The sequence below is a fragment of the Sardina pilchardus genome, chromosome 14 (assembly GCF_963854185.1).
Source record: "Sardina pilchardus chromosome 14, fSarPil1.1, whole genome shotgun sequence".
Taxonomy (NCBI): Eukaryota; Metazoa; Chordata; class Actinopteri; order Clupeiformes; family Clupeidae; genus Sardina; species Sardina pilchardus.
This window is the reverse complement of record NC_085007.1, coordinates 30,695,263-30,707,870: the sequence shown is the minus strand read 5'-3', so window position 1 is coordinate 30,707,870 and position 12,608 is coordinate 30,695,263. Positions and strand designations below refer to the sequence as shown.

Here is a 12,608-nt window from a genome sequence, read left to right as displayed (position 1 = left end):
ACACACATCTCTCAAGACCCCAGGAAGTATGCACACACACACATGCACACACACGTACACATACGCACGCACATGCACACCCACGCCCTCACACACACACACACACACACACACACACACACACACACATTCACACGCACACACACACACACACACACACACACACACACACACACACACACACACACACACACACACACACACACACACACACACGCGGTCTGGACACGGATCAAATTAGCGTCCTGCTTCCCTGAAGCATATTTAGACTCGGTGTGGCATATAAGAAGGCAAAGGTGAAGCACAGCCCAACTCAGCCCTTCTCAGTCTTCTCAGAGTCGTGTTGTAAACAGGACTACAAGTTCTCATTTCAGCTTCTTCCTCTCCTTTCCCCCCAAAAATGACCAATGGCATTGCCTAGCGGCGCCATGGTGAATTCATAAGGTTCGTCATAACTTCCATTTAGCCTGGAGATTTTTAATACCTCTTAATGGCTGCTAATGATGTTTGGCTTGCCTGTTGGCTCAAATGGGATTAAGAAGTTGAGTGGGCAAGCTATTAAACACCCATATGCTGGATGGAGTGGCTTTACTGCGGGCAGGAGAACAGGGTGGCTCTTAGCGCGCCGCTGGTAGCTGCTCTGTATTTATAGAGCGCGGCGGGGGTGAGTCATTTGGCAGAGTGCCTGCTCTTCGATCGGCAGATTTACAGGTCCCCTCCGAGACCCGTGGGGGGCTGAAGACGCTGGATTTACGGCCTCCTCCCGCCACTTCCTCCAGACAGCACAGGACCCTCGCTGGCCCCCCTATCTGATCTGGGGCTCTCACGCTTCCCACCGCAGCCTGCTCTCTCTCCATTTCCCCCCTCTCTCTCTATCTCTATCTCTCATTCCCTCAGTCACCCCCACCCCTCCTTCCCTCCCTCCCCCTCTCTCCCTCCCCCTCTCTCCCTCTCTCTCCCTCTCTCTCCCTCTCTCTCGTTGTTGAACCTCTCGCTCTGTCTCTGCTGCTGGGTCAGACACACAGACAGCGGAGAGCAGCCCCAGCCCTGACCTTGTCCTGTAGCAGCAGCAGCAGTGGCGGCGTGGTCCCTTTGACAGGCTCTACCTGCCACTCCTGCCACGTCGTGCGGATCGGGAGAGCATTCCCGTGGAGGGGAGAGGGGAGGCGTGGGTGGAAGAGCCGGTGGAGTGGAGGAGGAGGAGGAGGAGGAGAGGGAGGTGGAGGAAGAAGAGGAGGAGGAAGAAGAAGAAGAAGAAGCGTTGGGGTGATTCAGAAGACAGAGAGGACTAAGAGAGGAGCGGAGAGCTGTAGGCAGGGACAGATGAGTTGCTCGGTGTGGGGCAGTCCACGCTGCACCTCTTCCTCTCGCACTCGTCTTGGAAGACTGGACGCTCTCCCACTAGCCCTCCATGGACCTCAACTCCAACCTAGGTGGGTGGCATGTGTGCTCACGGCACTCGTCTACAGCCATGCTGTCAGGGGGGAACAGGTGTGAGCATGTGCGTAGGTGTGTGTGTGTGTGTGTGTGTGTGTGTGTGTAGACAGAAGGGGGAGTAGACAATGAATGCTCAAGGCTTCCTTATTGGTAGACTTTTGGGAAAAGAGTCTGAACTTGTCTATAACTTATGATATTTCCTTCTCATAAACCATGAGAAGATTCCCAACATTGACTTCCATTTGACACTTTATATTTGCTGCTGTATGTGTATCTGATTTATTGCCTTATGAATCCATCACAGCTTTTTTGTTGCTTTGGTCCTGGTCTGGAGTTTCTCGTCTTCTCGTTCAGCTTGTGTTGATATACTTTGGTGTGTTGTGTTAGATTGCTTCAGATGAGTTATGGTTCTTGAGATGTTTACTCTCTTTCCCTGAATGGTATTTTAAAAATGTCTACAATTTGCTAAAAAACTGGGCATGAAACTTCATAGTCCTCCATATGAAGTAGCCGGATTGTAAACACTCTGGCGTGGACTTGATGTGTCTTCACATATATCAGCAGGAATGGTTCCATAAAGCGAGGCTCTTATGGCTTTAACAGTGCAATACACATCTGGATATGTTTGCGTACACAGCCCACGCTCTTGAGTCTGTCCAGCACGAAGGCGACAGATGGTAGAGAAAGAACACAGAGTTCTTCCCTTTTTTCCTCCATTAAGTTATTCGACATGCTTTTATTAAAGGGCGAAAAACACAAACATGTCCATTTTTTCCCACGGCTTGCTTTGGCCCTTTGTCAGCCAAACGAGAGCTCAAGGACTTGGCACTGGACAGAGAGAGCGCCACCATGGGGGTTTCCAGCCTGGAATTGATCAGATTAGCAGATGACATGAATATCTTCTCTTACACTGCTGCTGAAGTCCGACTGCAGTTGGCTTGAGTCCATGTGAGGCAGGAAGTGAGCTGTACTGTAGTGTTTACTTCTTCTGCCAAACCGGACCAGCTGATTGGATCAGTCATTTTCTTGTCATCATGAGGTCTGTGAAAATCAGATGGCAGTTAGTCAATGTGTCATTACTACATTGTGTTCATAGGCAGATCTGGCCTACAGCATTCACTGAAGTTTTGATTATTTTAGTTCGTTCAAACTATTTTAAGAAAAATCAATGGATTCATATGTAACTCCTCTCCATATACCTTTTACACATTTTCATTGGTCAAAACCAAATTTTCATTGTATTTCTGTTCAGTCTAATTTACTGTTTCTGGCCTTCAGTTACATTTGTTTATGCTTTTCTGTCTGGGATTCCTAGAATGCACACAAATGTTGGAAAAACTCTGCCATTATGAACTGTGCCATTATGGCAGATTTAGGAACTGCTTTAGATTTCATAGGACACCCTCATATTACACTTAATGTGCAGTACATGGATGTGATTAGTTCCACACTCCACACGAGTCCTGTTGAATGAGCCTGAGCGTGTGCAGATGCACGGCTGCTTCATCATCAGTGGCAGGCGGTTGTTTACCTCACCGATAAGCATGTAAACATCTCCCATTCCTACCAATAGTGAACATGCTCACTCTGGAGCTCACTTTGTGCCCTCTGGCTTTTTAAACTCCCCGTTTGGGAAGAAGAAAAAAACATTTGCACAAACTGAGAGGTTTGAAACTGTTGCATATTCAAATCTCTAGTCCAGTCGTTAAGTACTTTGTGTGCACTTTAACAAAGTAACATTTAATGCAATGTGGTAAATGCAAGTACTGTAATAATGTAAAAGGAGACTGTTTTTTTTTCGAACAGAACAGAACTAAGGACATTAAGAACACAGAACACCTTCATCTGAGGAACATTCATATCATTATATCCAAAACATCCCCATCAAAGAATTTTTAAATATCCGTTTTCAGATGGTATGTAAATGTTTGAATACATTTACATTTTCAACCTCTCTGGCAACTATGTTGTTTTGATGTTGTGCAGATTCTGCGTTTTTGCACCCTGATCATTCTCTCATTAGCATACTGTAGCATTTCATTGGGGCTTTGCTGCTGCTGCAGGTGATGGAATGCTTCATGATACTGACAGCATAATGCCCCATGGTCTAATTTTACTCTCCTGGGGGCCGGGAGCCTCCTCACATGTAGTGGTGCTGGGACGCCCTGTCCCTCAACAGCCCCATGCTAAAGCCTTACTGTACGGCTGGGCTGTTACTGGGTAGGAGTAGGACGCTGGCCGTGAGGTGGACGTTATGGGGTGTCCACTGCCCGTCCACTCCCCCTCTTCACTTTCACAGCTGAAACTTCACACCTTACAGCCTGATGACTCACCAGCAGGTCAGTGGGGTGAGGGAGGCCTCGGACCGTGTGGAAGATCATATCGCTTCGCCATGGTGACCGCTAATCTGGCTAATGCACGGCCGTGGTGACGCAATGCTTTTCTGTAGATTGCAGGGGATGCATCTCACTGAGTGCTCCGGACCCTGGATGAAACATTTACAGCATGAATTATGTAGCGCTTTTTGATTTGATGGGGAAAAATCTATATGGCACCCAGAGACATGATTGTCTCCACTCCACAGATGTGTATGATGTATGAGTGGAGGGCTAATGCGTCCATGTTTATGTGTGTGGAGTACAAGTGTTTGTTTTGGGAGCATGACTGTGAACAACAGTGCAACACTGCCCATGTGGCTGTGATTGGCTGGAAGGGGGAGAGATCAGTGGAGGGGGTTCTGTTGAGCACATTGAGAGAAATAAAGGATGACATCATGGGCTGTGTTTTGGCTGGCCCAGTCTCGGCTTGGCCTGGTTCCCCTCTGTCAGCACTTTTTTCGGCACTCCAATTCGATTCTCTCATAGTCGCTCTTTTTCCCTATCTTCTCTCTCTCTGTTTCCCTCTCTTCCTCTCTCTCCCTCTCTCTCTCTCTGTCTCTCTCTCTCTCTCTATCCCTCTCTCTGTCTCTCTCTCTCTCTCTCTCTCTGCCTGTCTCACTCTCTTGCTCTCTCTGTCGTGCTGTGGCAGGCTTTAGGCAGGGTTGCTGCGCTCGGCAGCTTTTTGTCAGAGCAAACAAGGCAGATGTAGGCTGGCAAGGTGGACAGGGGCACCCCGGGCGTCCAGCACAAACAGGCTTATCAGGCCCATCTGACGGCCGGCCGCCGGACACGGCCCTGGAGCTGTCACAACAGGCAGGGGCTTCCGCTGGCGGCCGGGCGGACGGGCGGGCAGCGGGGGGTGATTGGGCCCTGCGGTCAGGCCCCGGGGCTCACACACACACACACACACACACACACACACACACACACACACACACACACACACACACACACACACACACACACACACACACACACACACTCTCACACACACACACCCCCACACACACACAGGCTCCCCATAGAGACCAGCAGCCATGGGACATGGAGCAGCACTGGAAGGCTCCTCATCAGAGCTCCATTTGGCTTGCTAATTTATTGCAAATTACAGCAATTGCAGCACATTCAGTTATTGCCGTTTTGTTTTTTCATTAAAGGTGTCCTTAAGGATGCCAAGGATGGTGGTGCCAAAGCAGATAAACATGTTTTTGTTTATGCTGTGATATTTGTTTTTTAATATCTCCACGTAGTGGAAAGGGTATAATTTAACATCTGTTTCAGTAGTCAAACTGGGATGATAAAAGCAGAAGTCAAATCCATTTGAAGCAGCTGTAGTAGTTGATATTATTGTTATTCAAGGCAAGCTGTTCATTATTATGTATTGGTGCTGTCAAAGTGTTAATGTTCAGTTATTTATTTCACACATGACTGCTGCATAGGGTTTGTTTTGACGGGGCTGTCACTTGGTGGATGTGTGCATTTTAGCTCTATGCCTTGTATGTCCATCTCCCCTCCCGTCCGCCCAGCCAAGGCTCCAGAGCTGCGGGAGTGATTGATGGTTCAGTCTGACAGCTTCTATCTTGGGGCAGCGCGCTGCGTATTCTTACATTTTGCGATTTTGCAAATGAAAATAAGAAAATCAGCCTCGGAGTGAACTGAAATGTTTGTGTCAGTCCAACTGACACTGACTGACTCTGTCTTTCGCTCTCTCTCACTCACTCGGTCTCTGGGTGTGTATCCTGGCATATGTCTCCCTTTCTGCCACTGTTTGTGTCTCCTATATATAGCGGGACAGAAACCTTATATCAGTGTATAACGGTTTACAGCCAGGGAACGTGACTGCGTCTTGTTTGGGGAGGTTTTTTTCCATGGCTCATGTACTCGTAGTCTCACGTTTCAAGTCGGTGTCCACAAGCAGCACATTTCACGTCTTACTTGGTCAATTTGATGCTTTTTGTTTAGAAACAGCCCTTTGAGATTAATGAGAATCATCCACTTCAAATCACGTTGCTTCTCTTCTAATGCAAAATGGATGTTTTTTGATAGTTGCTGGAGATAAGTGGCTAATTATGAACTGTGTTCAGTTGGGTGCTGTATATTTCCCAGGTTGTGTGAATCTCCAGCAGTAATTCTGAACAGAAAGCCTGTCAGCCTCTGAGATTCCAGTTGAGTGGAGCGGCGCGGTCTCAGAACAGGTGTAGGAGGGTGAGCGTGACGGGGGTTTCCGGCAGAGCCCTCCACTGTGAAGCTGCGTATCACACAGGAGATCCTTCACAAACCATAACCGTCTCAAACTCTGCAACTGGCACCTCAGGTGTGAAGCAGGATGCAATGTGGAACACATAGACATTTTCCTCTCTCTCACGTGGATCTTGGAACAGAAGTTCTTACCTTCCTTACAGACAACGTGATCTGCGAATCATTGAATGTGGATATGTTTGTCTGGACTCAAACAAGCGGAAACGTCTGTATGTCTCTAGAGAGTATTGGAATGTGTCTCGAGCTGTGATAACTCCTGATGTTTCCAAACACATGGGGCTGGTTGCCTAGGCACAGATTAAGGCCACATCCTTGGTCTGATTTGCATTTGGCATAGAACAATCCGGTTGAAATACAGCCTGGGTCAGGCTCTAGTCTGGACTCTTTGTCTGGGAAAGCTCATACTCTTCCAAGTTTTCTTCCTCTTAGCACTGAGGAGCAACCTGTTTCTATTCCGTGGGAGAAGTGAAATCTGGCATTAAATATTATATTTTGAATATTTTATTAATTCATTGCCAGGGAGCTTAAATCAGGCCACGGATATCTACCTCTGTCGGCAGTTACTACAGCAACACTCTTACTTTTTCCTAACCCAAGCAAACCGTGGCTACCATTAATATGTAGATATGCTTGATTTTGCATGTTTGGATGGAGGATATTTTCCTACTGCTTTTAAAAGGTGTAATGGATTTTATGTCAAAGTGTTCTTTAGGCTGGTTGGTGCTACAGCAAGAAAATTGCTTCAGCCGGACATGCTGGATGGCTTCATGCAATGAGCTGACGTGTGAGCCTGAGAGCGCATTTCTGTGGAATTTAATATCTCTTCGGGAGGGGAGGCAAACCCTGCCAGATTTATTATTTGGTTTATAGATTGTGTTCAATTACGTGTGCGCTGTCGAGCTGGAGATTTACTGAGGCCATGTATGCTCATCTGGCAATATGTTGCAATGGCAGGAACAGTTGCCCAGCTCATACCTTACCAAGGCTGCTGCCAGAATAGCATGCCTGCAGAAAGTATGGCTGCGGTTGTGGAGGTGTTCATATCAAACGTTCACATACCAGGCAACACAAATAAATATTTGATACAATTATATCCATGGAGGTTTTGAGTAGAAATGGAGAGAGGGAGGAAGTCCCGTGTCCAGTCATTTCCCTGTGCGATGGCCGAGCCAGAAGCCAGAACTATACGCAGTGGCCTGCCGCCCGTCTATTAAAGTGGAGTCCAGTAATGTGCTCACTTCCACTGCAATGTTCCCAAACTAGCCAATTGGGCATTAATGAGGTTCCACACCACCGATCAGGCATCAGGAATCTGTTGTGCCTTCAATGTGTTACATGAGCGTCTCTCTCCTCAGAGGCCAGTGTTGTTGTCCACTTAGCATTGAACTAAGAGAGAACAGCTGCGTGTCTTCAACACTTACGCTAGGGCACGTTCACCACTCTTTAATCCACTCGCAGGAACTGACCAAGCTGTCTGGACGTTTAGAGGTCGTATCATGACTTCGTGGCGTCTGTGGGGACATTGTATGGATGGCCAATCAGAGACATAGCGTGACTCCACCTGAGCTATAAACACACATGTACTGTATATGTAAGCATAATGTTCAACCATAAAGAACATAACCCAGAGACTATATTTGCTGTCTACATGATCTCAAGGAACTGGCTTGTCATCACAACAAACCACTCTGTCATAGCGACAAGAGAAGCAGCCTGGATCCTGGCACCATAATAAGGGGCCGAGTCCATTTTCCTTTTCTTAACAGTCACCAGTGAGATAAACAGGTCAGTGAAGGTGATCTCATGGCCCATGGAGCTTTCATGTGTGCCGAGGGGCGTGCTGTGCTTCAGGGCCATCAGTTGGTCTGGGTAATCAGATCTGATGAGGCCGGCTCTGCCAGAACAGTTGAGGATTGTGACAAGATTAAACTGATCACTGCCCTGCTGACAGATTGCCACGGCCTGGTGGCTCCAGGAGCCATTATGTCATCAACAAGCAGAAGTGTATGTGTGTGCTGCTCTGACAGAGTTTATTAGGTCCCGGAAGCTAATCTTCAGCAGACTGCTGAGGGCCTGATCTGTGATCAAATAGATAATCATTCACTTCAAGCAGTGGAAGGCGTAATTATGTTGATATGTAAACAGTTTGCTTTCATTTTTCTATTTTGCATCTTTCTTTTTTGTCTCTCTTTTTAAAAATGGGGAGGGGGTTGGGGGGCGGAGAGCAGTCACATTGCTCACTGTTGTTTTGTTGTTGCTGTGTTGCTGCAGTGACTTTTGGCTGGAGGAAGTGCAATTTAAATTTGCTACTGAGTTACGGTCGTGAACCCAGCGACCGCGTAACTGTACACTTCCTAGCCAGAATCCATGCTCGCGCTGTCACACAAGCACACAGGCAGGGGCTAAGTGGTGTCGTATTTTGTCCTGAAGAGTTTGTTATTGTCCACGATTTGGTGCAGTGATTCTTCCCTTTTGGGCTCCTTCGACCCAGGTGGGACTGTCCAGCGTAAAACAACCCGTGTCACCTCTCACCCCTGACCTGACCTCTCTGATTTTCGGCCCGCTTCAGTGGCTATCGAATGGGCATTGTGGCTCCTTCTGTTACAGGATGGTGGAGTTGGGGCACAAAGAGTGCTTGGAGCCAGTGGAGACAGTCTCCTGGAGCCCCCCATGTTAGCATGTGTGTTGACATGAACCTGTGTGCGTGTGTGTATGTGTGTGTGTGTATGTGTGTGTGTGTGTGTGTGTGTGTGTGTGTGTGTGTGTGTGTGTGTGTGTCTGATGAACCTGATCTGCTCCATGGCCCAGTCCTCAGAGGAGCAAGTGTAAGTGATCGTGGCAGACACACAGGCCAAGGGATTAACCATTCATGAAGTCAAACCAGGAGACAAAAAACCTGGAAGTTTATCTACATCTGATACAGCAGGAATGTCTGCCATCTTGTCAGCTCATTCACTGGAGTACTCCTCAAATATTAGCTCAGTGGAGGATGACATTGCTGTCAAATTATGGAGACATACTTGGGTTGTCTTTAAGTTTTACACAAATACGAACCACTAGATTCGTGACCTCCTGTTGATTGACAACTGAAATGGATCTCAAATTGGTAACAAATGTATGTGCAAGAGTTCAGAGGTGTATAGACATAAATAATCTTCTCAACATTTTAATGAAAAAAGCCTCAGCTTCCTCTCCTTTTTTGTCAGTCTTTGGGCTCAGCAGTATTCGCTCCGAAATGTAAACGTTGGAAGTGTTTAATCCCTGCCCTTATGCAAGCATGCCCTTGTAAGGGGGAGCATTCCATGTTGCTGTGCATCGGTTTACATTGGCCGCCGCATGGATCCTGTAAGACAAACAGCGCGAGCCTGTGTTTTGTTGGGAGCCGGCCCAGCAGAAGAGCCACTGCAGTGGACCATGAGGCAGAAGTAACAGCTGAACAATCACGGCCCATTCAGCGGCCGCCTGTTTTCTACCTCCGTCAGCGCAACCTCCAGCACTCTCTCCTTCCCTTGTGTTTCCCTGAGCACACCGTGTCCAGTCCCCCCCCCCCCCCCCTCGCGTCCCTCTCCCGCCGGTCTCCCTGACCGTTACGCGGCGCCGTGCTCATTTTCGCGCGGATCTGTTGAGTGCACAAATTCTAATGCTGCTCGCGTGTGTTTGTGTGGGTCTCATTTCTGCAGCTAAGCGTTAGCCATCTTGTGTACATGAGACAATGTAGCTGTGCTCTGGGGTGGTGACTCCTTGGCCAGCGTGGTGATTTAGTGCTGTGTGAGTTCTAGTGTTGAGTGGCGTGTGGAGAGGGCCGTCAGGACAGGAGCAGAGGTGATGGTGCACCAGTAGAGGGGCCGTGGAGCTGCGTCTCATCTGTGCTCTTCACAGAGGCCTGGGTGGACTCTGGGTGAGATCTCCCTATTGTTTCCTTAGCAAGGCTATTCAGAGGAGTGGGAGTCGCTCTCAATTCTCCCTCCCTCTTTCCCTCCCGCCCTCCCTCTACCTCCCCCTCTCTCTCTCTCCCTCCCTCTCTCCCTCTCTCTCTCTGTCCCTCTCTCTCTCTCGAGCTCAGTTGTTCAGGGCCATGCTATCCCAAGCGCAGGCTTGAGGCCCGTAGTCCCCAGGAGCCCCAGTCCTCCCGCAGCCTTATCTCTCTATGCTTGTGTGTGCTGAGGCCTCTCTGGGTTGAGGAGGTGCTGCAGTGAGAGCTCTTGGACATGGAGCTGGTGCAGCAGCCTGTCCTCTCCCTCCCTCAGTATGGACTAGTGTCAGACATGCCCTCCTCTACTGCAGGTAAGCACAGAGACATGCTCCACTTCAACTATATTATGCTCATGTAGTGATTGCTTGTCTCTAAAGCTAGATAGGCGCATGTTGTGTATGTTTAATAGTTGGATCTTCCATTGTATCTTCCATCTTCCATTCCTTTGAATTGTAATGTGATACGTTTGTGAAGAACTGATTAGCACTTGAGTCTGTTCTGTTGTGCGGTTTATTTAAGACATAAGATGAGTGTGGCTAGGTGCAAGTTTGTTAGCTGGCGCTGCGCTGTGTACTGCACTGTTAAGTTTCAAGAGAACACAGAGTGAGTGAGCAGGCGTGGGGTGCTTTGCTGGGGTGAGAGCAGGAGAGCTCCCCCAAGTCCCTTCTTTCTGAGGACAGTTATTTATGACTCTCCACTTCTGAGAAAATTCCCAGACCCTCATTAGCCACAGCTTGTCGCTGCATGTGCTACTGCCAGGTGACACATGCCACACACACACACACACACACACACACACACAGACAAACCACATACACACACAAACCACATACACACACAAACCGCATACACACACACACACATTTATACAGATAGACAGGCAGAATCACACATGTTCATTCACTATGTTATGATGAGAAGAATTGTGAGTATGTATAGATTGTATGAGCAGACACATTAGTCATGGGAGAGTGTACATGTTCTTGTGTAAACTAATGTGTTGAATACAATATGACTTTCTTTCCCTGAGAACACACATTCCATAGCAGGAGGGCCCTAGACTGTGTCTTAAAGAAACACAATGTAGGAATTCCCCTCTTCATCCGTTTTCAGCATACTGGCTTCCCATTTAGGGTCACACTCCTACACACAGCAGCACAGTTACATAGATCAGCTGCTCGGAGATCCATTATCCTTTTCTTAAGTCAGTGTGACAACAAAATGGGTTTGAAGTCATAATTTTCAGGTAAAAAAAGTACATTGTGTTGCTTTAACTGTCAAGGAAGTGGAACATGTGTTTTGTCTATTTAGGGCAAACAATGCTAAGCAGTGAGTAATTGTCCGTTTTCCTGCCACAAACCACTGCTTCCTCTCTAAGTGGCCAATGTTTGAATTAAGGTCTAGTTACGTGCGGAAGAGTATAGTTGCCTCAAGAAAGATCTTTGGGCTGATGTAAATCCCTCTTGCAGATATTAGGTAGATAACAACATGGAGATTTGACATCTGTGAAGGGGCTGGACGAAGCAGGAGAGTGGTATATGTTGACAGATATTCAGAATACTTGGGGAGGTCATAAATTTGAGGGTGAAGTGGACTTTAAAAAGGAGGCCTGGGGATTAGCACACAACTGCAGCACAGCAGAGCTCTTTGTTGTGTTCCACCTGGACGGAGCTCTAACAGACACCTGGTCACTTATTAAGCACAGTGGAACACATCTGATCTCTGACAGGCACACACACACACACACACACACACACACACACACACACACACCACGCACAACACACATTCACACACATACACCAAGTAAACAGTACAGGCCCGAGGCCATGGTTTTAGAGAGCTGTTGAAGCAAATCAAAGCAATAGTTCTTCCCTTGTTTGCTCTGCTACAGTTCTCCGTAATTGAGCTGTCTGTATAGCCTCTCAAGCATTCTCATAATGGTTGATTTTCTAGTCAAGAATGAACACAAGAATGAAATTCATGCGTTTCATTCTGTAGCTGCCTCTACTGGAGCTGGTCTGCATGAGAGCTTTTAAGGGCTCTATTCAGAGGTTCACCCATGTGGAGGCTAAGTGGCTACTGGCTACCACCGAGGAGCCCTGAGTGCTGAATTTCTGTTGTTATTGGCGTCTTTGCTGAAGGTACTTTAGCTCTGGCCCCCGCCGCCGCCCGTCACCATGGGCATTTTTACAGAGTGCCTCAGAGAAGTTCCACAGGTCTCCATGGTAACTGAGCATTCTTAGGGCTTGAAAGGGGGGCAAGGCAGTATTGGAGATTCCACCACAGGTTGGGTTTGCTCCCTGACTGTGCTAAATCCCTCGCTAAAAGGGCACCATGGGCTGCAGAGGACAGCTTCCACTGGATACATAATCCCAGTCCTTTAGAGGGGATTTGTGCCCCGGCCTGAACCTCCCTCCTCCACTCCTGGGCTCTCCTCTGAACTCCAGCGTAGTGCCTTGCCTTGCACTCTGTCTCTCCCCACTCCAGAGGTCCCCCCCTCGTGCTACATTGTATGGATACATTACCTGCCTAGTGTCCTGCCCTTGATTGGCAGCGGG

The 12,608-nt window shown here is 48.0% G+C and overlaps 1 protein-coding gene across 5 annotated transcripts in view; it reads left to right on the top strand.

Moving 5' to 3' along the window:
- Positions 1-12,608, top strand: part of arhgap24 (Rho GTPase activating protein 24) — a 112,694-nt gene that overhangs the window by 78,070 nt on the left and 22,016 nt on the right. Inside the window, exon 1 of one of the 5 annotated variants that reach the window (XM_062554137.1) lies at positions 1,254-1,433. The exons of the other annotated variants lie outside the window; for them this stretch is intronic. Coding sequence (XP_062410121.1) covers positions 1,412-1,433 — 22 coding nt within the window. The 5' untranslated portion in view covers positions 1,254-1,411. Of the gene's footprint in view, positions 1-1,253; positions 1,434-12,608 lie in introns of those variants that run through there. 5 annotated transcript variants of the gene reach the window in all.